At 34.4% G+C, this 26,773-nt stretch overlaps 1 protein-coding gene across 1 annotated transcript in view; it reads right to left on the bottom strand.

The window, feature by feature from the left end:
* The window catches only part of LOC127559465 (ferric-chelate reductase 1-like), a 53,245-nt gene extending 27,394 nt beyond the window's left edge, over positions 1 to 25,851 (bottom strand). The window contains exons 1-6 of the mRNA XM_051993270.1: positions 25,765 to 25,851; positions 23,821 to 24,016; positions 20,540 to 20,676; positions 18,649 to 18,743; positions 16,492 to 16,639; positions 6,229 to 6,411 (exon numbers count right to left, since the gene is read on the bottom strand). Coding sequence (XP_051849230.1) covers positions 6,229 to 6,411; positions 16,492 to 16,639; positions 18,649 to 18,743; positions 20,540 to 20,676; positions 23,821 to 24,016 — 759 coding nt within the window. The 5' untranslated portion in view covers positions 25,765 to 25,851. The remainder of the gene's footprint in view (positions 1 to 6,228; positions 6,412 to 16,491; positions 16,640 to 18,648; positions 18,744 to 20,539; positions 20,677 to 23,820; positions 24,017 to 25,764) is intronic.
* Between the last annotated feature and the right edge of the window lie 922 nt (positions 25,852 to 26,773).

The following is a 26,773-nucleotide window of genomic DNA, read 5'->3' as shown; positions in this document are numbered from 1 at the left end:
AAGAATGTCAAGAAAGCTGAATTTGAGAAAGGAAGTGTATCAAAGAAGGTATAGATGCTCAGAGGAAATGAGAATGGTTCAATTTTTTAATTTCCTTTGGCAAGAACAATGATCTTTTAGATTAAAGAGAGCAAAATTAAAATTTCCAAAAGGGAGTTGTTGCCCAACATAAATAAGGAAGTAATTGGAACTCCTTAATGATAACAGTTAGCTATCACTTATGAATGCAAAAGGGCTCAAATTACTATAAATAGTTATCTTATATTTATTACTATAAATGGTTATATAGTTATACAAATAACTATATCTTAGGATACTTAAAAAATTGGCAAATTGATTTCTGAGCCACTAAGAGTAATCACTGAAAGACTGTGAAGGGAAATTACCAACAAGATAGAGAGTGAGACATATTTGTTGATATACACAACCTCTCAAAACTGCTTTTTGCAGTAGCAAAGAACTAGAAATGAAATGAATGCCCCATCAACTGGGTAATTAGTGGAAAAAAATGAGGCATAAGATATAATTGAATATGATCATACAGCAAAAAATTATTAATATGAGGAATCTGAAGTAAATATAAAGATCTGTATGAAATGAACAATAAAATAAGAAAAAACAAAATAATAATAAACACTTTAATTACCACAATACAAATTAAAAGTTCAGCAGAAGAAGGCTAAATTCTAATTGTCTAAAAACAGATAAGATTCCAACAAATAGATAACTACTGTAACTTCCTTTTTCAAGCAAAGCAATTAAGGATTAGTATGACAGAATATGGCTGCTGTTAACATATGCATATTTTATTACATATCTTATGTATTTTTTTTTAACTGAACGTTTTTTAACTAACTGGTTTTCTTGTTTCAAAGGATGATTCAATCTAGAGAAGAGGCTCCATAGGCTTTCCCCCCAGAAATGACTGTGATATAGACAGGAAACAAAAATTTTGAAAAGTTTGTTTTTAAATATGCCAAAAGAGACAAATTTTTGATATCACTAGACTGATAGGTCATAGGAATGGTATAGTTAATTTGAATTTAGCAAAATATTTGACAGTCTATCATGCAATTCTTGAGCAAAATATGGAGACCGCAAACTGGTCCTTCCAATCCTATATGTATAATCCTATGACCTAGTGCCAATAGGGAGTTACTGAAACTTTTTAAATAGGAAAGGGCACATATGGTACTTTAAGATTATCACTTTGACAGCTATGTGGATTTTAGATGGGAGAGGAAAGGGGTTAGAGGAAAGAAGACCAACAGGTCAACTATTGCCATCTTGGACAGAAGGATACAAAAAAAATGCAGCTTTTGCATAAACATTGATATTCAAAGAAAAGTAATCTTAAAAAAAAAAGTCTGAAATTCTAAAAAGGCTTTAACCAAGCAGTATCATTAGAATAAATAGAGAGCTTTGTAAAATGATTGTTTGAAAGAGAAAACTTGAATTTGGACACATAACTTCTGTTTGTTTGAGTTTTTAATTAATTTATTCCCATTTTTCATATAATCTTAAATATTCACCATTTTGAAATGATATGCAATAGCAAATTCAAAATTTAGATTCTGTGTTTATCAAGAAGAATGTTCTTGCCATATGTACAAATTTTTGAAGATTAGAATTCAATCCAAGAAAACATCTGCAATTGGCTTCCCTTCCTTACTCTCTCCAATGCAATAGGTTGATAGCTATAGATGAACAAAACTCATTCATTCAATCAGTCTTGGTTATGAATAGTATATATCCATAAAAAGGGGGAATTGCTAGTGGGGCAATAGTATATTGTCCTATACATCAAACCTTATACTCCCAACTCAAAAGAGACTGAGAGAAAAAAAAAAAATGACAAATCAAGAGAAAAATGAATAATATAGGAAATAGCCTAGAACTACAAGGCATAATGGAGATGATTTAGAGAAAAATAAAAGGAGAGATAAACTGAAGTGATAATGTTCTGAGAATTTACTATAGACTTGTTAACAAGTCAACAAATATGAATCATGCTTTCAAAATAAAGATCACAAAATTGTAACATGAGGAAGGTATAATAATACTGAGGATCATCAATGACCTAGATATCCATTCAAAGTCACCCATCAAAAGCAAAGCTTCTGAAAAAATTCTTTATTTTAAATACTAATAATTTTAATTCTTCAAACTCTCACCACACTTATTCCTGACTCTTTTATTAAACTTCCCATGTTGTTCAGAAGTCAAGTATCCAGAATAGGTGGAAGAGATTTCAGCTAAGAGGCACAGTACATTCTACTTAAACAGAGATATTTATGCCTCCCTCCCCACTCCACCACTTCACCACTTACGGAGAAATAAAGGCATCCACCTAAGACTCAGAATCTTTTGGGAATTGTTACAAAGACTATTAGCCCAATTATATGGCTCTTCTTAAATCAGTTATAGAAAGGAGATTAGTCTTTTCTGAAGCTTAGATCCAGATACTACTTTTGGACTTCTTCATTCTGGAATATTTTCCTAATTTATATTTTTCCCCAAAGTGAGTAAAGTATGTGTGTGGAAATTTTCTGGGTAGATCAGAAACATGGAAGAATTATTCTCTTTCTCTTGAGAACTCTCTGGATATATAAAATTCATTTTTACAGGTTCTTCAGCATTCCCTTCCTCACCCCTCCCAGACCAAGTTCTTACTCCTCAAAAAGAGTCTACTTTTTTTCAGCCAATTAACCCCTCCCCTATGTGTGACTCTTTCCATACCTGCTCCCATTCTCCCTTATTTTTGTTTTTCTCTCTCTCCTCACTTTCCTGCTGGTTTCCACTTAGGATGCACTGTCTGTCTAATTATATTATTATAAAGGAGTTAGGACCTTCATTATCTTCCCATGGGTAATATTCTACAAACCAACTGCGTTTTAGTTGGGCACTCCCGAAGACTCCCTTCCCTACTCTACAATGTGTTTTCTTATGTTGTTTGCTTTTTTGTTTGTTGATTGTTCTGATGTCTCTAGCCCTAATTCCTCAATCCCTATCCTATCCCTACTTCCCAGTATCATAATGTAAAAATTTTTTCTACATCAAGATATTATTAAAAATACTTTTAAAATAAATTATAAAGAGAAAACAAAGAAGGCAAATGCTTCTCTAACCAAAAAAGGGTGGTTTTTAATATGGAAATAACAGGAATCTTGGAGAAAAGTAACTATGAAATACCTAAAGGTCCCACTATTCAAGGAATGGGAAATTGGGCATAGTTTCACAAATACCCTAGGTTTTAAGAAATAAGATTTTTAAGAAATAGAAGAACATGAACATATGCTTATGATTCCACATTCAGAGATTATATCCCAAATAATAGGAGAATCTCAAAAAATCAAACTGATGAATATAATTAAAAACCATACATGTTCACCACTAGAAGCCTTACCATTAGGTGATGCTTTCTTTGACCAGAATAATGTATAAATAAAGGGGGAAGGAAGAGACTACACAACAATCTCTGATTTTAAAAGTAGATAAAAATAAAATGAACAGAGAGAAGAATAAGTGTATAGATTTTCAAGAATAGTGTTAAGAAAGCACATGCTTTAAGAATGAGCTGAGGTTTACCAAAATAAAAATTACTAAAAATATTATCAAAAAGGCATTTTTATAGTAGGTAAAAGTAAGACGAACAAGAAAGAATTGGTCTATATGCCTGAAGTAGATAGCATAATGTTAACAATAACAACAGAACCATTAAAAGTAATATTTTGCCTTCACCTTCTCTATGAGAATGACTTTTAGACCGGAAGAAGAAGAAATATAAGAAATAATTTTAAATCCTAATGTGAAATGATAGTATTATAAAAATTAAATGACTACAAATAATCTAGATCTGAAAGAAGTTTAAATTACTGAAAGAACTTATAGATATCATCACTGAACTACTATAAATATTTTCTCAAGAAGCTTGAAAAATGAGAGAAGTCCCCCAAAACTGATATAGCAAATTTTCTTCTTTTGTAAAAAGAAAGGCTCATTCCAGAACTAAAGACTGAAGATTTTGAACTTAATTACTAACAAATCCTTGATAACAGCTGGTTTTTGAATGCTTAGAAAGTAAAATGGACTATACTAAGCAGAACACATTCTTAGAGAAATCATGCCTAATTAATCTAATTCCTTCTTTTGGAAATCTAAACAGTGTATCTGGACTTCAACAAAGCATTTTCCAAGGCCTCTGATGATATCCTCATGGACAAATTGGAGAAATGTGGGCTAAGAGATAGTAGAAATAGATGGAATGGAGAACTGAATAAATGATTGTACCCTAAAGCTTGTTGATGTCAAAGAGATAGGATGGATCTATCAGTGTACTAGAAGTCTTTGTCTTTGGTTGTTACCATTCAATAGTTTTATCAGTGATTTAGATGAAAATAGAAATACCATGTTTTTCAAATCTGAGAAAGACACAAATGTGAGCAAGATCCAACCAAGCACTACTTTCTATACTTCCTATAGTCCCTTCATGATTCTCTCTATTCATCAATGCTCTCATCTAGACCAAAAATATTTTTTATTTCATTTGTATAGATTATGTTTTTATTTATGCATATATTGTTAATTTCTGGTTCAACAACCAGCAACAATACCTAAATCCCCTTCCTCAGAGAAGTCCTTTGAATATCAATTCAAACTGTACTAATTCAGACCTTGTTCAGTTTTCTAGATTAGAAAATAATGATGGGAGATAGCCAAACCTTAACCTCCTTAAGAAACAAAATTATTTTTATGGACTCTATCATAATGCTTGCAGACAAATACAGTTGAAAAGGAATTAGAAGAGATGTATAGTTCCAGGTAAATTCTGATTTCTGGCTTGTTTCATATATAGAAATGTCCATTTTATTTGATTTTTAAGTTCAGAATTTGTTTTAAACTGTTTAAAAAGAAAGAAAAATGTTTTGGAAAAGGAATAATGAGGTTTGCATTCTAGTCCTTATTCAACTATCAACTACTAGCCATGAAATCTAGGAAAGTAACTGACTTTCTAGTATATGACAAAAGAGGAGATGTGACCATAGGAAATTAATACAACCCTAGATACATTAATGAAAAAAAATGTCAGATGACATATGGAAAACTACTCATAAAAATGATATTATTCTAGAACTGAAGGGCACCTTATGGACCATCTATTTGAAACCTCTAAATTTACAAAAGACAATTGAACACCAATGAGGTAAAGCAAATTGCTCAAGATCACCCAGCTAATAAGTACCAGAGATGGGAGTATAAATAGGACTTCTGGCTTTTTACATTAGATTGCTTAATGATTAGTTTTGTGTAGTTGTAAAGGAGATAAAGGAAGATTGGAACATAAAGGTAGATTTCAACTCATAAAGAACTTTTTAACAAGTAGAGTTGGGCAAAAATGGTACAGGCAATATTTATAAAAAAGAGAGCTTCCCCATTACTAAAAATGTTCAAGCAGAAGATCGATGACTCCCTATTATATATAATTTTAGAAGGGAGGGTAAAGGAAGTCCAAAAAGGACTGAAGAATGGGATAGACGACTTTATGATATCATGAAAATATCTAGGAGTTTCCTATATGTTTCCTTCAAAGACAACCCACTATTTCCATAAAATGTGCAAAATTCTTTCAGTAATAGTAATGAAATACAGAATCATACACTGTCTGAGTTGAAAAGAATTGTAGGAGCTATCTAGTCCAAATTATGCCTGACCAAGAATGTTCATTAATCTTTTCCCTGAAAACCTCCTATGAAAGGGAGAATGCACTGCATCCCAACGTAGCCCATTTTGGGATCATTCCAAATGTTGGATAGTCTTTTCTTCCATGAGTATTATATTTGCCTCTTACCATTTCTACTCATTGTTTTTCATTCTGTCTTCTGGGGACAAGCAGAATGAGACCAATCCCTCTTCTGTAAAATAGCCTTTTAAACACTTGAAAACAATTTTCATTTCCCCCCACTGAGTTTTTTCTTCTTGTGGATAAACATACCTATTTCCTTCAACCATCTTTTTATAGCATATTCATGAACCCTTTCACCATCCTGGCTGCAAAATATAGCAATAAAAAGTAATTCACTTAGAATCTTGCTCTTCTTTAGTGATTCCCCTCCTTTCCTCCTTTTCAGTAATAATGTTTTAGTTCTAAGATTTTATAATCTACTCAGCTACTGAATAGAAACCATTCTTCACATTCTACTTCATAACTGCACAGAAAATTATACTTACCATCCATTGATCATGAGACAACGCAAAGGATAAGTAGCCTTCATTAGGTCCACTCATTTCAATCAGCACTGAATGATTCTTTCTCTCAAAGGAGAGAAAGAAACAGTGGTATTCATTCTCTGGATCACAGTTCACAGGATTCCTGACACAGAACTTTTTTTCTCCACAATCCAATGCACTGAACTAGACAGGCCAAAAAAAAATTTTTTTAATGATCAGAAAAACAGTTAATGATATAACAGAGCCTTCATTGAAATGACAGTTTCAGAAGAATAGTTCTTTTTAACAAAGAATTGCCATATAAAGAATAAAGATGAATCCAGATCTACTAACCTAAATGAGGAATAATCAACATGATAGTTAGATTGTAAACTTTTAACCCACAATTAATTTTAATGAAATTCTTCAAAATCACAACTGAAGTTGGATTACAATTATTCCAATGTTATAAAGTCCTCTTCAAGCCACAAAATCCCTGTCTAATGCTGCTTAGAAGCAGTCTCTAATAAACTCTAATACCTCCTTTGTGCAATTCTGAGGGTAGGCTAAGGTATGCTTAACAAGGTTCATTGTTTTTCAAGGAAGAACTAAGAAAAAACTCCAGTGAACATTATAATTTGTAAGGTCCATAATCATGGAATACAAATGCAATACAAAACTGCTATAGTCTAAAATAGCTATAATGAAAAACAATTAGTTGGATGCTTTTAATGATGAATGGGGCAGAATGGTTATAAAGAAAAAATATCTCATCAAAATACCTCAAATGTACAACCTAAGTCTAATAGGGTCTGTTGTCAATATCCTTGTTAATACACACACACACACACACACACACACACACACACGCATTTAAGGAAAAGACATAAGATCAGCCATATTATATCAGCCACATATGAGGATCTAATATTTTGTTAGTATGGGTAGAACCTCCACCACCACAGAGCCTAATTTCTGTATAATTTAGTAGTTGGTACTATGGCCAAAAATCACTTTTTAATCATTCTATTACAAGCGTTGTGGGGATGAACTCCTCTGAATTTAATTAGGCTGATCTTCAGAAAACATATTTAAAGCCTATTACTAGACTCATACCCAAAATATTTCTAGTCTAGTCCCAAGTCAGCAACAAATAGAAAAAATTATATGGAATATAAAGAGTACTAACCTAGGAGTTAAGAAACCTAGATGGATTTCTAATATTTTGTTCAATTTGGAGGACCACATCTTAGGAAAGGGATTGGAACTCTAAAGGCTGGCCAAAAAAAAAAATAAATCCGGGTACTAAAAGGACTATTAGAGGATTAGCTTAGAGAAAAGACAGAATGAGGACATAATCAGATGTCATCAAATATCTGAAAGGTTATACTTTTCATTGTCAAAGGAAAATCAATTATTTAGACATCTACTGGAGCTGTCAGAAGCAGAGGAGTTAATTTTTTCATTTGTCCTAATGTTAAATCCATACTTCAAAAAGGGAAACACTAATTAACTAATGAACAGGGGAAACACTAAATCTGATACTCACCAATCAAAAAGAAAACCTTTTATGTGGTAGAAAAATAGGAATTTTATAGGAAAGTAATCATTCTCTCCTAGACTTTGGAAAGGCAGATTTTAAGGGGTTCAGAAGTAGGATAAATAGAATACCATGGACTAAAATTCAAGAGGTAAAGTCACTGGTGTCTGACATTTTATCAGATCAAATGATAGGAAAGTCTACATCAAGAATTGAAGACAATTAAATGCAGATTCAATCTGCTTAAAGAAACTTGTTGAGCATAAATTAAATTAAATTAAAAAATAAAATTTTTATTAAATTAACTTAAATGAATTAAATTAATAAATTATAAATTAAATTAGATTAATTAAATAAAATAACTTTTAAATTAAAATAAATTTAAAATTAAGAAAGTAATTAAATTAGGAAAAATAATAAAGGATTCCTAGTAGCCAGAAACTGTAGATTCTCTGCTATATGTACTCTCAAAGCTTGAGCTTACTTTTCCCTTGAATTCAGCATGTACTTGTGGGACAGTATGTCACAGATCTTTTTTTTTTTTTTTTTTTGGTGGGGTGGCAGTGGGAGAGGGTGAATCACAGGTAGTAAGAATGTTTCATACCAATACTCCTATGCTCCATTTTTGAATATACCTCTAATTAAAGCTACCTCACCAAATGATTCTCAACTGATGATCTTGAAGGAAATTCATAGCAGAAGGGGGAAATCTAAGCCACTGGTATTAAAGAACTATCCCTAACTTCTCAAGAGTGTCCCTAGAACATTTTATAGCAAAAGATATGTAGTCAAGTTCTGGGGACCTAAGTAATCTGTAACAGCAGGAAGATACTCAGAGCTTATGTGGACATAAAAAAATAGGAACACTGCTTGAAATGGCTCGGATGATTTTTTTAAAATGACAACAGATTAATAAATCCATTGAGCTATATGTTTCTAGATTTGCTTCTACCAAGAAGAATGATCTTTGTACAGAAAAGGACAGAACAAATATAGCTAACAAGGATAGTGCCAAGTACATCAATAATTTTCTTGAGTAAAAACACAAATTATCCATTCAGAATGCTCTAAATGATATCCTTATGCCTATCAACAGAGTACCTGGAATTTTCTGAACTTTTTTGTTCATTGCTTGATATTTTCTCCAAGTCTTTTCAAATTTGCCTTACAAAAACAAAAACATCATAAGCCAGTATTTCTACTTCATTAGCTCCTTCTTTTCTTCACATTGATCAGCTATAAAAACCCAATTACAATAGTTTTTTTATATTGGGTGTTCCAAAGAATACAATTTATTTAAGTCAAAAATAGAACCCAAAATATGATATATATGCTACCCAAAAAATGACAAGAATTAAAAATACTGTGGGCTCCCACTGATTGTGGGAAAACTGTATAAACAGTACTATATAAGTTAATAGAATATTATACAAAAGGAAATGATAACTATAAATTATTAAGAAAAACCTAGGAAGATTTTATGCACTTATGACCTAGGTTACTGATAGTAGTCACTATCCTTTCTTCCATTTTCCTCTTTTTTCAATAGACAATCAGCATTTTTTTTTTTTTTGCCTAGAGGCAATATAAAGTCACCTCAGGTACATGTGGTTTTAACTTCTGCCAATTTGTGGAGTTTATATTAAATGAAAAGTTAGAAATACAATTATAATTACTCAAAGAACCTAGTTAGAAAAATTTGAACATTTTAGGAAGTGGTTTGGCTCTTTAAGTTTATTTTCTTTCACAAAACCGCCTAACTAATCCCTGGCCTTTTTATACTAGAGGCAAAAATTCAAATTTCCAAAAACATTTGGGTAAAGAACAAAGATAGTCAGCAGAGATGTGGTGAAGCAAAGGTTAAACTGCTTCTGGGAACCAATCATTAAATTTTCAGTGTGAGCACTAATATCCCAGAAATCAGCAGATGCTACAAATCAGGGCACGGTTTATTGTTTTATTGATTGTCTAGACTTAAGAAAGTAATGGAGAAAAGATTGATAATGCAAAGTAAATTTAAAAGTGTTGTGTGCATTTAAAAAAAATTTTTTTTGTAGAAAGCTGATTTTTACCTATTTACCAGTATGCTGCTTCTATTGAAGAGGGTTGTGGTCCCTTTAAGAAATTGTATTTCCTATTGATCTGTGATTCCTTTCAAATACTCAGCCCCTCCTGGCTGAGGCATATCCTTCCCAGACAAGTTGTCTTTCCAGAATACCAGAGCCTTTGATTCAATTACAAATCCTGGTCAAAAAGCCTCCTTTTGAATTCCAATAGGAGATCTGGGCTTGTCCCAGCCCATTCTGACTTGCTTAAGCTGCCCAGCCCCCACTGGTTCTGATCTGCTCAGGCTTCCCAACCCCAACTAAGACACCCAATATAATAAGTTTCCATCAGCTAAGGTCTTTTGCAGATGGACCTTGGCAGTTCCCTTTTCTGTCAGGATCTTCGATCTACTGAGAACTGCAAACTCCTATTTCCATAGATTTGCCACTATAGACGTCAGTCTCTGGTTAAACTGATTTCTATCTAACAAAAAACTTTCATTTTGCAACTAATATTTGGGAATGAGTGAATTCTTTCACTCCTAAAATCTGCAGCTGATTTAATGAGGATTCTTAATAACTCTCTTATAGCTACTAACCTCTAGACCACCAGGAATCTAGACCACTCAAACAGCATCATGGGGAAATCCTGAATATCTGGCCACTCAGAACCAATTTTGGTTCTGAGCTGTTGGTGCAGCATTCTCTCAGGAAGAATACCTGCGTTCTCTGACAAAAGGCCTTCTTTTGCTTACTCTATCTCTAAAGGTAGTAGGCACCCAGACCCTGTCTGGGCTGTGGGCTGTGTGCAGTATTCTCCTGGGGAGAGTATTTGCATTTTTTGGCAAAAAGGCCTCCATTTTTAGAGATAGCAGGACCAGGAAATCAGGAACTCTGGACAAGGTAAAAGACCTTTTTTCCTTTCCTTATTCTGTAGTGGACACTCAAACCACCCGGGTCAGGCTTGGGTTGTTATTAGAGCTTTACGATCGTGTATAATTCTTTACAAATTGATGTGGACTGACAAAAGGCCTCCTTTTGTCTCACTGTCTCTAGAGAGGTCTAGACATACAAAAGATGCTGCAAAAATTTGGGAATTTGGGAAAACTAAAAGCTTTTACCTGTCCACAACCTAGAAACACTTTTACCTCTAAAAATCCTTCCTTGAGCAGAGATGCTTGGCTTGAGGAAACTCCCTCAGCCCAGCCCCTCCAGAGACAAAGGACATTAAGTTACATCTCAAGCTCTCACCAGAAAGCCCTGCACTTAGGAACTCTGAAACTCAAGAGAAAGTGGCTCTTTAACACATCCCCCCCTCCCAGACCAAGTAGACACATGGCCATTCTGGGGACCTCTCTTGGGGAATCCAAGGCCAGCACTGTCTTTGATCTGTTCTGGGGAGATAATCAGAGAAACTTAAGAGAAGCCATGCTTGAGCCCTTGTCCTGCTCCACTGTTACATACAGCTCATGGGGTCTCTAATGATCAGGCTGTAGCCATGAGGAGAAAGGTCACTGAATTGGAGCGAGTTTGGAGACATCTCTCTATCCTTGGCTGCTACTCCCTGGATAGGGGTGGGGCCGTTTTCTTTAGGTCTTGCTCTCCCAGCAACCTTTGGGAGCAGCTACCCCACCCTCAAGCTCCAGCATGGAATCAACAGAGAAGCCCTCACTATTCTGGAAGCGCCGGGTAAGATTGCATTTCTTTCTACCCCACCCTCAATCAGCACCTCTGGTTTTTCCTCCCCCTCCCCCATAGAGTGGGGATCGCAGAGGACCTCAAGGCCTTTTTCATACCTCTCCCACATGGTTTGGCAACCAGTCATTTAAATGCTCCTATCCTGTCCCTTATTGGGGGACTAATATAGGGACTAATGGGGAGATTGGGGCCTCAATCTTATCTTCTCAAATCTCTAGAAAAGTTTTCCAACAACTTTTAAAACAGAAGTTTACCAGCAATCTAGGCTCTTCCCAGACCCTATGCCTGGCTCTTAAAGGAGGCGCAGCTTCCTCCCCTCTCAGGAAGCATGCTCATCCCATATATTTTAAAATGGGACTTGGTTTCCCTGATTTCTATCTATCCTGCCTTAGAGCAGTCCTCTCCCCCTCCCCCCATCAGAGCCTTTTATGCTTTTTCATGCTCATGCTCATGTTTACAAAGACAGGGGATTCCAAACTGCTCTCAGTTTTTTTCCTAGTCTTAGGGCACTTGCGTAAAGTGCCATTTCCTCAGCTCCATATGGGGAGATGAATAGCCTAGCTGTGGAAATCAGGCAATGTCCTTTCTCTCACTTTCCTACCTAGTAGACAGGTGGGAACTTCTAATTTTCTCAGTCCCAAGAACTTTTGCTCTTAGCATATTCTCTGCTATTTTTCTGGATTGGCATTCTATGTCCCTGCCAACAATTAAAGGTTTCTTTTCTAAGCTCCAACCTTGGCCAGGTTGCAACTTCAAGAAAGACCTTTGGAATGATGGCTGGGGAATAAAATTCCAAATTCAGTTGTTAAGAGAGTGAAGATAATTTCTTTCTTTCTTTTCTCTTCTTATTCCCTAACTGCAGCGGGGAAATGAGGAGTTAGAGGGAGAGATTGAAATGATTTGAAAACTCCTTAACTATTTTCAATTTGGTGCCTCTTAAAAGGAAAGAGGCCTTTCCTGTTGCCTTTTCTCTAGCTTGCAGAATTCTCTTGTGGGGATTCCTGTAGTCTCTCTCTCTCTCTAGACTTGTTCTCTATTCTATAGCTAGTCCCTGACAAATTCTCCCTCTCTCTGTTGTGCCACAGTTCTGCCTCAGTTTCTCTGGTATTACAGTTCAAGGAGCATTTTGCTGCTCTCCTCTAGAGAAGGACAAGGGGCTATAGAATCTAGATACTGTCTAGAGTCAGGTGAGGAGCTATTGAATGGAGAACACTAAAGCTTTTTTCCTAGAAGTCAAGGATCTCAGTTTTTCTAGTGACTGCTGATTTCCCATTTGGTGACCATTCACTTTTCCGGTAAGCCACCACACCTCCCTTCTATAGCAGGGGGACAGCTCGAATTCCCCGGGGGCACACAGGTGGAGCTGTCCAAAGCCTTGCTCTCCAGTGCAGATTTGCATCTTCCAAGGACACTTGGACAGACAAATTTCTGAGGGTTGACAAATAGCCCTCTTAGGGGAGTTTTTGTCACATCTTTCTGTCTCTCTAGGGATGCCCAGAGAAGACAAGAGTTATAGAATTGGGAAAGCTTGGGACCTGTTTCCTTATCTCTAAAGACTCACCTTTAGGCTGTCTCTTAATGCAGAGACATTTTCAGCTTGAAAAATACCCCAACCTCAAAACTTGAACTCTGACTAGATTAACTGAATTCCAATCTCCCTCCACACACCCTAGAAAAGGCTTAAAAGTGAGCTCCTAAATTGACACTTCTGCCCTCAGGCAAAAGCAGCTAGCTGAAACACGCCCAGCAGAAGTGTCTCTTTCAAAGCTGAAAAAAAAAAAAAAAAACTCCCAGCCTAACGAGAAAGCTGGGACCCAACCCCCAACTTTTTCAGGGGTCCAAGGCCAATATACTAAGGCCAAAATGAGAAGAGCCCATTCTGAGCCCTCAATGTTTCTTCCACTCTGCTGTTACAAACAGCTGTTTTGGGTTTTTTTTTAACTCTCTCACCTGAACTAAAACCTGAGGCTCTCAGCAATTTTCACTTCTTCTGGCCCCTTCCACCCCTCCTCATAAGGAGAAGGGATAGTAGGCAGGGAAGGCTCAGGATCTTTTGCCTAAACCATCTTGGTGGTTTTTATGGTGAAATTGAGGAACCAACTCTCTCTTTAAAAATTATCCCTGGGACACTGATACATTATTGGTGGAATTGTGAACACATCCAGCCATTCTGGAGAGCAATTTGGAACTATGCTCAAAAAGTTGTCAAACTGTGTATACCCTGTGATCCAGCAGTGTTTCTACTGGGCTTATACCCCAAAGAGATACTAAAGAATGGAAAGGGACCTGTATGTGCCAAAATGTTTGTGGCAGCCTTCTTTGTAGTGGCTAGAAGCTGGAAAATGAATGGATGCCCATCAATTGGAGAATGGTTGAGTAAATTGTGGTATATGAACATTATGGAATATTATTGTTCTGTAAGAAATGACCAGCAGGATGAATACAGAGAGGACTGGCGAGACTTACATGAACTGATGCTAAGTGAGATGAGCAGAACCAGGAGATCATTATATACCTCAACAACGATACTGTTTGAGGATGTATTCTGATGGAAGTGGATCTCTTTGATAAAGAGATCTAATTCAGTTTCAATTGATCTATGATGGACAAAAGCAGCTACACCCAAAGAAAGTACACTGGGAAATGAATGTAAACTGCTTGCTTTTTTGTTTTTCTTCCCAGGTTATTTATACCTTCTGAAACCAATTTTCCCTGTGCAACAAGAGAATTGTTCGGTTCTGCACACATATATTGTATCTAAGATATACTGTAACCTATTTAACGTGTATAGGACTGCTTGCCATCTGGGGGAGGGGGTAGAGGGAGGGAGGGGAAAAATTGGAACAGAAGTGAATGCAAGGGATAATGTTGTAAAAAATTACCCTGGCATGGGTTCTGTCAATAAAAAGTTATTTAAAAAAAAAAAAAGAAATATAATTGGAAAAAAAAATTATCCCCAGGATAGCCACTAACCCCAGGGATTCAGAGCATTTTTTTTTTTTAACTTTTTGCTCTTAGCATTTTCTCCTACTTTTCTTTGGTATTTGGTATAGTTAGATGGGCCATCAGCATTCTTAATGCAGTCCACAAATGGGACCTGATACATTTCCTGCAAAACAGCCCCTCATTTCCACTCTGGAGGACACCCCACTTTTAATCTGCTCCTGAGATCTGTTTTCTCTAGGCTTCAAGCAATGAAATTTCAACTGCCTTCCAGCTTGCACATAGGGACTGATTGGGACACACGACACACAAACAGATGCTCTGCTGCCATTTTCAGACCCCACACCTCATGCCTCACCTCCTGGCATGAACCCCCAAAATTTCTATGACCCTTGTCAGCTTGAAGCAGCTACATGAAGTTGAGATCTTCATCCTTTTTCCCTTAAATTAATTTAAGTTTTAACTGCTTGGGGGGGAAATGAAACGGATTGTGGTCCCTTTAATAAACTATTAAGAAATATTAAGAAACTATATTTCCTACGATCTGTGATTCCCAGCCCCTCCTAGCTGAGGCATATCTTTCCCAGACAAGTTGTCTTTCAGAGATGTCAAAGCCTTTGACTCAATTACAAATCCTGGTCAAAAAGCATCCCTTTGAATTCCAATAGGAGATCTGGGCTTGTCCCAGCCCATTCTGACTTGCTTAAGCTGCCCAGCCCCCACTGGTTCTGATCTGCTCAGGCTTCCCAACCCCCACTAAGACACCCAATATAATAAGTTTCCATCAGCTAAGGTCTTTTGCAGATGGACCTTGGCAGTTTCCTTTTCTGTCAGGACCTTCTATCTACTGAGAACTGCATTCTCAGTGCAAACTTCTATTTCCATAGATCTGCCACTATAGAAGTCAGTCTCTGGTTAAACTGATTTCTATCTAACAAAAAACTTTCATTTTGCAACCAATATTTGGGAATGAGTTAATTCTTTCACTCCTAAAACTTGTCCCTGATTTAAAGGAGATTCTTAGTAACTTTTATAGCCACTAACCTCTAGACCACCAGGAATCTAGACCACTCAAACAACAGCATCATTGTATGAAAATAGATACGTTTGAGAAGAGGAAGCTAAGGAAAAAGCAAGCCTCTTTTTCAACATTCTCAATCCTTGAAAGGTTAATACTATGCTTCTTCAGCCTGAGTCTTGTACTCTAAGATACCTGTAGAGGCAATGGTTTCTTTCTTCTTTACCAGCATATCCCTGACCCTTTCTGTCTCTACTCTTGAGACCCTTCCCTGTCTCTAGCTCTTTAATTTTCTCTGCATTCAACTTTATTCACATTCTTCTCAGGGCTTAACTGGAACTTCTATCTCCTGGCTCACCACTTGAATCTTAGAATCTAAACTGTTTTATTTCTTTATACAAGCCCCACAGAGAGAAGTCTCTTCTATCTTCCCAGTAGGACATCTTCCTTTGGGACATGATCTCACCCTCTCCAAAAACCTTCACTCCTTCCAAATCATTGAAGAAATTTTTTTTATCTGCATCTAATCAAAGCACTTCTGGGTAATTGATTCAATAAAGTTGTTGGCTTTGTTCTCACCTAGTTCATACCTCCGATTGATTTGATATGAAGTCCAGGATCTATATAGTTCCTAAAGTGGAATACTTTTATACAGTAATGCAGAGTAAATATGCGGGACCAGAAGAACAATATACATAATGACTATAACAATGTAAAAGAAAAAATCACCTTAAGGAAGCCTAATTCTGGATAATTAACCTAACTGGATAACTAAAAACCTAATAAAGGTCTCAGAGAACACAGGATAAAACACACCTCCCTTTTTCCTCCAGTGGAGAGGAAGTCTGTAAGGGCTGATCATTTTGCATATTCTCAGATAAGATCACTATCTGTTATATGCTTTTATTTTTTTGTCTTTGTTAGAAGGAAGGAATTAGTTAGAAGGAAGGAGAGTGAGAAGCAGTACAAGGGGCATAGCCTGAAATGACCATGGTTAAAAACAAAGACATTAAAGAGCTTTTTTAAATGGTGTTACTCACCGATTTTTTTAAATTGGTGCTGGGACTTGATGTTGGTGAAGACACTTTCGTAGTCTGGGACATTGTAAAAGCATGTGCATTTAATGGGAAAAGAACAGGGCTGAGAATCTTTACCCAGTAGATTTTGTACTTCTCAACAACAGTGGCTCTGAAATATTATATTATAGTCAGGATATACTAAAGACAGGTTATGTGCTCAAATGATCAAATAACAATTTTAGTGATCAATTAACAATTTTAAGAAGCACCTAACAGAACAGACCAGGTATAGGCAAATGCATATATTGTGCAATTGCAAATACCAATGGGAATGGCAGAAGACAAATCTTAGAGCTCCCCATTAGATAAATGACTTTTTTTTCTCTTTTTTTAAATTTATCTTCTTCCTTGCTATCTTTCTTTTCCTATCCCTCTTTTCCTTACACAATACTAGTGATAGACTGGAGTATTGCTTAAACTTTTGGCATTTGGGGCCAAAATCCATTGGTAACTGTTGCAATCACTGAGAACTTGAGATTTGAGTTATTCACTTTATACTAGGTATATCATTTTTCCATAGAATATATACTACAAACACATATAAGTAGGAGATTAGCTACCTGAAAGTAGTTCCTAGTTCTGCCTTTAGTCATCTGCTCTTTCACTCATCCCCCAAAACATTCAGATGAGTGCTCTTATAGATTGTGAGTTGTAGGGTAAGGTGTTGACAGATTCAGTTCATAGATTTTTGGCTATGTATTCCCTTTTATAAAGAAATTAAGGAGAGGGGAGACCACAAGGGAATAATTTTATATAAAATTACATGATTCTATATAATAGAATATTAAGGCAGCATAAGATGGATGTTTTCAGAAAAATCTGGGAAGGTATATATGAACTAATGCAGTGAAGTGAGCAGATTAAAAATAATTTATATAATTACACATTAAAAAGAAAAAGAATTTTTAAAAACCTAAAGATCCTAATCAATTCAATAGTCAACTATGATTTTTTTATTCTTAACTTAAGAAACAAAAGAGCCTATCCACACACATAGTAGAATGGAATAAGAGGATTATATACAAAACTGCAGATTTTTAGTATGTAGAACTTGCTTTTCTCTTAAAGTATATAATACATACACTCTGTACCTCAGAAAGTTGTCCTGCCTATCTCTGTTACTTTCTATTCTTTCTCCTACCCTCCTTCCCTTCCTTTGTTCTTTCTTTTCTTTATAATAAGAATAAAAAAATAATAAAAATTATATATAAATAATAAAAATTATACAATACTGCAAAAGAATTTGTTCCAAACATCACATTTTAGGAAAGCTATTTGACAATATGGAAAGCTTTCAGAGAAGGGCAAACTGTATAACAGAAAGTCTCAAGATCAAGACACATGGGAAATACTTGAAGGAATTACTGTTTCATGGTGATTGGGAAGGTTGGAGAAGAATAACAGCCACTTTCAAGTATGTGAAGGGTTGTCATACAAGATGGGAACTAGATTTATTCTGCTTTGTCTCTAGAGAAGAACCAGGATCAAAGAGGAAACTGTGAAAAAGTAGATTTTAGAGTTATATAAGCAAAAATTTCCTAATAATTAAAGCTACCCAAAAAAGGAAAGAACTGCCTTGGGAGGTAATATTTTGCCCCTCACTTAGTTCTTCAATTAAAAGTTGGATGACCATTTATATGGGATATTGTTCAGGGAATTCTCCATCAGGCACCGATAGAATTAGAAGGCCTCTAATGTCTCTTTCACACCTGAGACTCTATGACAAATTAATAGTTAACTTATGGTCTTTTAAATGAATATATACAATAATAATATGTTTGGGTTTTTTTTTAAGTTCCTATACTATATGGATTAGATTCTCAAATGAACTAGATCCTAATTACTGAGAATAATGAATCCCATGGAGTAATGACATTGAATTTGTACTGCATATTTCTATTAGGTTGGAACCAATTAATATATTTTACGTAATTATAATTTCTAATAGTGAGAATTACAGTGTCATGATTTGCACTAATTAGGACTTAACAATAGTCCAATAATAGGTTTCCAAGATCAGGAGAATTGATAATGCACTAGAATTCTATATCAATGACAATGTTCTGTAAAAAGTACACATGAAGGAACTCATCAAAAGTCATCAATTCTTTTACTTACAGAAATTGTATAGAGTGATTAGCAGTGTCTGGTGCATTCCAATAGACCTCTATTTGGGTTTTTTTTGATGGGTTTGTATGACTGACAGCTGAGCCCTAGAAAACAAGATAGTGATACAATGACTCAGGAAGACTGAAAGAGTTGTTACATCATATATTGAATCAAGGCCTAACAAAACATTCTAATGAGCTCAAATTTAAAATAAGGGACTGATAGCTTAGAAAATGGTTTATTGATTAAAAGCAGATTCATATTTTGCAAACAACTATGGAAATTTTTGCAAACATTATCAGCTAAACAAATTTGAGAATTAGGGAAAGTTACAGCAAGATGTAAAACTATATAAATCTTGTTTTATCATAATTCAAGAATATTTTCTAAAAAACAAAATTTTAAAATAAAATGTTAAATGATAAAATAATTTTCACTTTTTTAAAATTGTAAAGAGTAAATATTGACAATGATTAGAGATAGGAAAATATCAATAAAAAAAGTAAGAAGGTGGAAAAGAAGAATATTTTCTATAGTTTTGATGATTAGTGAAAAATAGGAAGGAGGGGGTCTGAGGAGGAAAACAAGCTAAAATTGGTCACATCTTTATGTCTGAATTCTAGTCCTGAAGGTGACTGAACTTAAATTAAATAGCTGGACTTTATTCTTGCTTACCTTGTGACTTTCAATATTCAAATGTTGTAACAATTGTTGAAAAATACAATGATACTCTTTTAAAACACAGTAACACTTCCTTGGGAGACAACATGGTACTGTGGAAAGCACAGTTTCTGGAGAAAGAGAACTTGGTTCTTACTACTTGGTTGACCTTGGGCAACACATTTAACCTTTCTGAGATTCACTTTTTTCATTTGGAACATGAAGGGGGTTGGACTAAAACATTCCTTCTAGCTCTAAATCTATAATTCTAAGCTTTTTTTTTTCCTGATTTCTTCAGTCTTCATGCTCTCCTCACTTTCCCCCTATCAAATATTTTGCATTTATTTTGTTTGTGTTTATGGGGAGAGGAGGATTAGATAGAAGGATATGTGTATATATTATTACATATACATGTACATAGATGTGTATATATATGTATATATATACACGTATATATATTAATTTAATCACATACAAGTTGTTTCCCACAAGGAGAAAAGAGAAGTATTTTGAGGACCAAGATTATTTCATTTAAATATATATATATATATATATATATCCCCAGTGTTTATAATAATGCCTGGCTCTTAGGTGTTTAATAAATGCTTGTTCAATGAATGCTTAACAGAGAAATCTCCATTCCTCTCCTACAAAATAAAGATGCAAGCTACTCTCAAAAGACATAATTTTGAATTTTGAAGAAAAAACTAATCCTTCTCTTTACTTCACATACAGGTATCAAACCAAGTTTTGTAGACTAAGAGAATCATAGACTCAGAGTTGAGAAGAGATCTTAGAGGACATCTAGTTCAAACCCTCAATTCAAGATAAAGAAACTGAGAGCCAGAGAACAGAATAAAATGGAAAATAATAGAGGCAGGATTTCAATGTTGTACTGCCTAACTCTAAGTCTAGCACTCTACCCACTGAACCATGATGCTTTAATAAAATTTTGAAACTAAATTCCAATGGAATTAGTTTCATATTCTTAACCTACCATTGAATCACTAATAAGGCTCAGATGAGTGAATGTATACATTTGGGGAACAGATAAAACTATGAAAATGGTCTGATTCCATGGCATGATATTACAAATTACAAAAGGCTCATCATCCTATAACATGGATCCCAAATATACAATGGCTTGAGGACACATCTTATCTTGCAACAGCCATCACCAAGGAATATAAATAGGACAAAGGCAACCAATGAATGAGTATTTCTCACATCCAACTCCTACCTCTTTGTGATCACAAGTCAAAAGCTGACACTCCTCTTCATCAAACAGAGAGAAGGAGCCAATAGAACTGCTTTTCAAATCCTCCGCATTGCGGGCTTCTATGAGGAATCCTTTAAACCGTGGCCCAGACAGAGTAACTAAGTGACAGATGGAAAACAAAGTGAAGACAATTAGAAGGTCTTAGTACAGTGAAAGAATGTAGGATTTGGAGTCAGAAGAATCACTGGCTTCTCTGTCAGGTTGGGGCCATCACCTTTCTGGGCCTCTGTTTACTCGTCTGTAAAATGAGAGGGTTGGACTTGGTGATCTCTGTGGTCTCTTCTGGCTGTAAATCTATGATCTTCTAAACTTTGAAAGTGAGTTTCAGAAGAAAATACCATTTTATTCAGTCCAAACAACTGCCAATTTCAGGGTTTTCACAAAATCCCCAGTATAGAAAGGATCTCAATGCTTTTCTAGTCCAACTCAGACTTGAAAAAAAGAATCCCTTCCTTGAGATTTTTGACCTTTTATTTATCCAGATGAATTGTGTGATTACTCAACAATTCTAGTTTTGCATTGATTTAATCCTACAACAAATAATAGTTTCTTAGTGATATAATGATTGGTGTGTACTTAGTATACACAATTTAAAAATTTGGAGGGCATATGTCATTCCATGTTGCTTTCCATAATTTCTGGACCAATTCACAACTTCACCTACAGTGTCTTAAAGTGCCTATTTTGCCACAGTCCCTCTACCATTTGTTATTTTCCTTTTTGTGTGAACTTTGCCCATCTGATTAGTGTGAAGTACAACCTCAGAGTTATTTTAATTTGAATTTTTCTAATTATTGGTGATTTAAAACATTTTTCACATAGCTATAACTTGAATTTCTTTCTCAGAAAACTGCCTGCTTATATCCTTTAACCATTTATCAACTGGAGAATGGCTCTTATTCTTATAAATTTGAATCTATTTTCATATATCTTAAAATGAGATATTTTCTTAAAATCTTATCTTAAAATGAAACCTTTATCAGAGAATTTGTTGTAAATATTTTCCCCCATTTACCTATTTCTCTTCTCATTTTAGGTAACCTGGTCTTGTGTGTGCAAAAATTTTTCAACTTTATGTATTCTAAATTGTGTATTTAATTTTCTATAATCTTTATTCATGAACTCTTTCTTATTCATAGTTTCTTCCTTGTTCCTCTAATTTATCTGTGATTCACCTTTTGTCTAAGTTATATACTCATTTAGAGTTTATCTTGGAATGCAGTGTGAGATGTTGGTTTATACCTTGTAATATTCTTCTCTAAAATTTAATGTTCTCTGGGAGCAGGTTTCTTGGAGGGCTTCTGAAGGAAGCCTTCCTTTGAGTTCAGTAATCACAAGTGCAGCCAGGGATTAAAAGTCCCAATCCTTGTCTCTTTCAAAGTCTTGTCTCTTTCATGTGGGACTTGGCTAGTTTTTCTTAGAGGCCTTCTATAGTCTTGGCTCCAAGAGCTTAAGCTGCCTTCTCTGACTTTAAATCTCCTGGACTGAATACTGGCTGAGATTTTGAGAGCTTCTAGTGGGCGTCTATGTCTGATCCTGAGAGCTTCTTGTTTATATGCTGTATACTGAGTACACACCAATCATTATATCACTAGGAATCATTATTTGTTGTAGGATTAAATCAATGCTAAACTAGATTTAATCACTGTCTCCTCAATTCCACTTACTTAGCACCTTGTAAGACTCTTAACAATATCTAGTTTCTACTAGACTGCTTTTATATTTTTTAACAGCTCTAATCTTATAGTGAGTTCTTAATTCTACAGATGGGATTGGGGAGGGGGTATCAAATATTAGATTTCTATATATTTAATATGTAAATTATTTTACTGATCAACTTCTCCATTTCTTAAATAATATCAACTGTTTTGATGAATATCATTTTGTAGTTTAATTTGAGATTTGGTACTGCTGCGCCCCTTTTCTTCCTAATTTTTTTTCATGCTCTCCCTTGAGATTTTTTTACCTTTTTTTCATTCAGATGAATTTTGTGATTAATTTTTTCTATCTTTAAAAAATAACCCTTTACTCATTTGAATGGAATGATACTGAATAATTAATTTTGATAGTATTGTTACTCTTATGGTATTGTGTTAGATAGCCATAAACAATATTAACTATTAATCTCTGACTTTTTTGTGTAAAGAGTGTTTTGTGGTTATATTCATGAAGTTCCTCTGTGTGTGTCTCAGTTAGTATTTTATTTACTCTGTATTTTTTAATGGAATCTATTTCTTCCTGATGCATATTTTTGTCAATATAGAGAAATGTCAATAATTTATGTTTATTTTATATCTTCAATTCTGTCAAAATTATTGTTTCAATTAAAGTTGTTAATTTTTAGTTGATTCTTTACAGTTCTCTAAGTAAATCATTCTATCTGCAGAGTGATAATTTTGTTTCCTCTTTGCCCATGTATATTTTCTCAATTTTTTTTTATTTTCTTATCATTATAGTTAACATTTTTACTTCTATATGAAATAGTAATAATAATAATAGTGGACATCATTACTTTGTCTTTAATCTCACTGAAAAGGCCTCTTTTATCCTTATGATAGTAATGCTAGTTTTTTAAAAGTAGATAAGAAAAAATCCATTTATTTCTATGCTTTCTAATATTTTTAACAGGATTGGTGATATAAGCTTTTGTGGCATCTTTTGACATAATTATATTTATCTTATATTGTTTTTGTTATTATCATAGTCAACTTTGCTTAACAATTTTCCTAATATTGAACCAACTCTAAATTGTAATCTTCAATCACTATTTTAATATCCCCCAATATTGAACCAACTCTAAATATAAGATCAAATCTGGTTATAGTATATATAATTTTGTAGTATGTTGCTGACATTTTATTTAAAATTTTTGCATCAACATCCACTAAATATATTGGAACATAGTTTTCTTTCTCTGTTTTTATTATCCTTGGTTTAGCTATCAAAATCATAAAAGTAGAATAAAAAGGATAAAGATAAATGAGGATAAAGATAAAAAGGATAAAGATAAATGGAAAGAGAGATAGGGGAAGGAGAATAATATAGACAAGTATAGATATACATACACACATATATAGAGTCCTATTTTGGGAGTTGCATTTTTGAAAGTAATATAAACGCCTAAAAGAGTTATAAGATTTGAGGAATATGAATGTATATGTGGAAATGTCCATCCCTGCTTAAAAATAAAGGATTACTGAAAGAACAAATCAGAACACAAGCAACGTATCTCAATACAGTACCTGTGACAGTATCTCCTGGAAGGAATGTGGTTTGATTCAATGTGATTTTATGAACAGGATCTGATTGGGGAGGATAGCCATGTCCAGGAACCATTGTGTGGCAAGCCTCCATTACTTTTCCATTTGCATAATTAGCCACAGGATTAATCAGTTGTAGAAGTATCCAAATACCAAGAGTAAATTCAGGAACTATCATCTTAAATAGAAAACAGAAAAAGAATTGCAATTTTAGATGTAGTAGGTTAGGTTTTGGTAAGAATAACATAGTTTAATATTGCAACAAAAAAAGTCTTAAAACATCTGTTTTTACTCACAGTATAACAACTTTTTTACCTTACATCTAATTAGAAAGTAAACTGAATTTGCCATAATCGAAGTATATTTCCAACTTACCTCCCTTACTCCTTCCCCTATGAACTTGGGAAATTTAAAAAATATATTTATTTCAAATAAGCTTTAGTACATCTCTTTCAGGGGTGGTCCCCTTGTTAAAATGCCAGACTTTCTAAACACCTTCCCCATTCCCTATTTAAATGAAGTGATTCATTTTGAAGTTGCACTTTGACCACTTGTTTAATAAACCTAAATACATTGAATAAACTAACTTCTTTCATCTTCTTTAAATAAGCATCTTAGGCTTCCTTAGAAGCTCTGTTCAGGGGTCTCCTCCAAGTCCCATCATTATTAACTATTCTCTCCCTACTCAAATAGGATCACATTTATCTGTTTAAATGTTATCTATATCTACCCACCCACCCTGCCCTAATAGACTGTAAACCTTTTGCATCCCTAGTATCACACTTCCCACAGTTGTTGCTTAATGAATTGAATACTTTATATTAAAGCAGTAATTCAGAATGTATTATAGAACTATATATTCTGGGGCAGTTAGGTGGCGCAGACACAAAACTTGCTAGCTGTGTGATACTGGGCAAGTCACTTAACCCCAACTGCCTCAGCAAAATATATACACACACACCACACACACACACACACACACACACATATATATATATATATATATATTCCAATAAAATCCTTCATTTTTTAAATATCTTGAGGATACTGGGATTTAAGTGCTTGGCACTGCGGCTGGCAAACAGCAGGTGTTTAATAAATGTATATTGACTGACTGACAGAACCAATAAATGGAGTGGAATTGTATGACAAACAATAGGAGAACCAAAGATGGTTTGGAGTTTAAATAGGAGAAAAAAAAATATGGTTAATAAGACTCAGAAAGTAAATATGATTAATAAGTTTGGATACAGATTGCGAAAGACTTTAAATGACAAAAAGATAAATTTATATTTGATATTAGAGGTAATGGGGAACCATTAGAATTTATTGGGTCAAGTAAAGTAAGGAAGGTATCTTTATCCAAAATTAGGGAGATGAGAAAAAGCAGTGATTTGAGTTATCACACCCTCCCATTTCTTCTCTTTGGGAAAAGAATTAGAGGGAAAAACAAAAGAGAATAAAAACAGGAAGGGTTAGGAAATACAAGTGGTTGCTACTCACAACTTTACTTTTTAAAAAGTTACCAAGTTGAACAATATGTGGACTATAGATAAACCAAGAAGTATTACGATTCAGTTGGAAAGGAGAAACAATTTTACAAATTTTGCAAAGTGTAAGTTATGTTTTTGAATAAAAAGGTGAAGAAAGGGGTGTAAATATTTTAAAATGATGTGTCTGAAAAAATAATGGGAAACTATGAAAGGTGAACCTTGTGCGCTTACACAGAAGAATAAAGAATATGGAACTCAGGAGAAATGGATGAAAGGACAGAAGAACAATTTTAAACATGATGAGTTCAAGATCCTAAGTTTATCTCTTCGCCTTCTGTATCAAAGGTAATAAGTTGCTTCATCTCCAATGGGGCAAAAAATCATGCAGCAAATTCTTGCCTATCAATATCAATTAAGAGCAAATGAGACTCACTTTGCAGAATAATTCAGTGAGATGACAAAAAATTGAATTGGAAACTTGCAGTTCTTAGAGAGTCTCCTGTAGGGAAAGCAAAAAAGATAAGACAAAGTAAAAATTTTAAAGAGTCACAATACTGAGAAAATGTTACTTCATATACACTTCATGTTATCTGAAAACCTCATATAATTAGAAATGTTCCTATGGTTTCAATATCAGAAGTTATCTTCAAAGTATCAATTATTTATAAATCCCAGATATAGAAGGTCCACAGCAAAATTCATTTCAACTACAGTACAAAAAAAGGAAAAAAGGAAACCCATCTTCAATTTAAAAATAAAAAGGCAATCTACATAGGACTACCAAAAAAGCAATAGATATAGTGTCAGGAGAGACCTGAATTCAAGTCCTACCTTTGATACTTAACTAGCTGTATATTCCCCCACTTCACCCTCATAAATCACAACCTCCAGATTCTCTTTCCTTTCCTTTAAAATAAGGATGAGCACCTACCTCATAGAACGGTTGTGAAGATCAAAAGAAATAATGAACAGCTTGTAAAGCTCTTTATAAATGCTAGCTTTTATTGTTATCATATGAATCATAATAAATATATTATCATATGAATAGTTGTGTGGGAAACTTCCTCCACTTCCGCTGACACAGATCACAGCTAATCTATAACTTATAGTCCAAGGAAAGGGAGTCGTCTGAAATACCCAAGTTTCAAGATACACAGTGAACCAAACTAAAATAAAAGGCATGCATATAAATCAGTAGAAAGCAGGTCAAGGTAATCAGGAGTTTTGTATTTGGTGCCTATATCTAAAGGCAAAAGTGATTTCTTCTACTATGGAGAAATTATAACCCTGTTTTTAGCTCTTGCCATAGAAGCAAAGAGATGGCACTTTAGGAAGCACATTTCAGGAGCAGATGAAGGTATATGAAGGAACATTAATATGTTAACTGAATGCTTAGTATGAATGCTTAGTAATTAGCAATTCTTCAACAATTTGTACATTGT

This window comes from Antechinus flavipes, chromosome 4, assembly GCF_016432865.1.
Source record: "Antechinus flavipes isolate AdamAnt ecotype Samford, QLD, Australia chromosome 4, AdamAnt_v2, whole genome shotgun sequence".
Lineage (NCBI taxonomy): Eukaryota > Metazoa > Chordata > Mammalia > Dasyuromorphia > Dasyuridae > Antechinus > Antechinus flavipes.
This window is presented reverse-complemented; position numbering and strand designations above follow the sequence as displayed.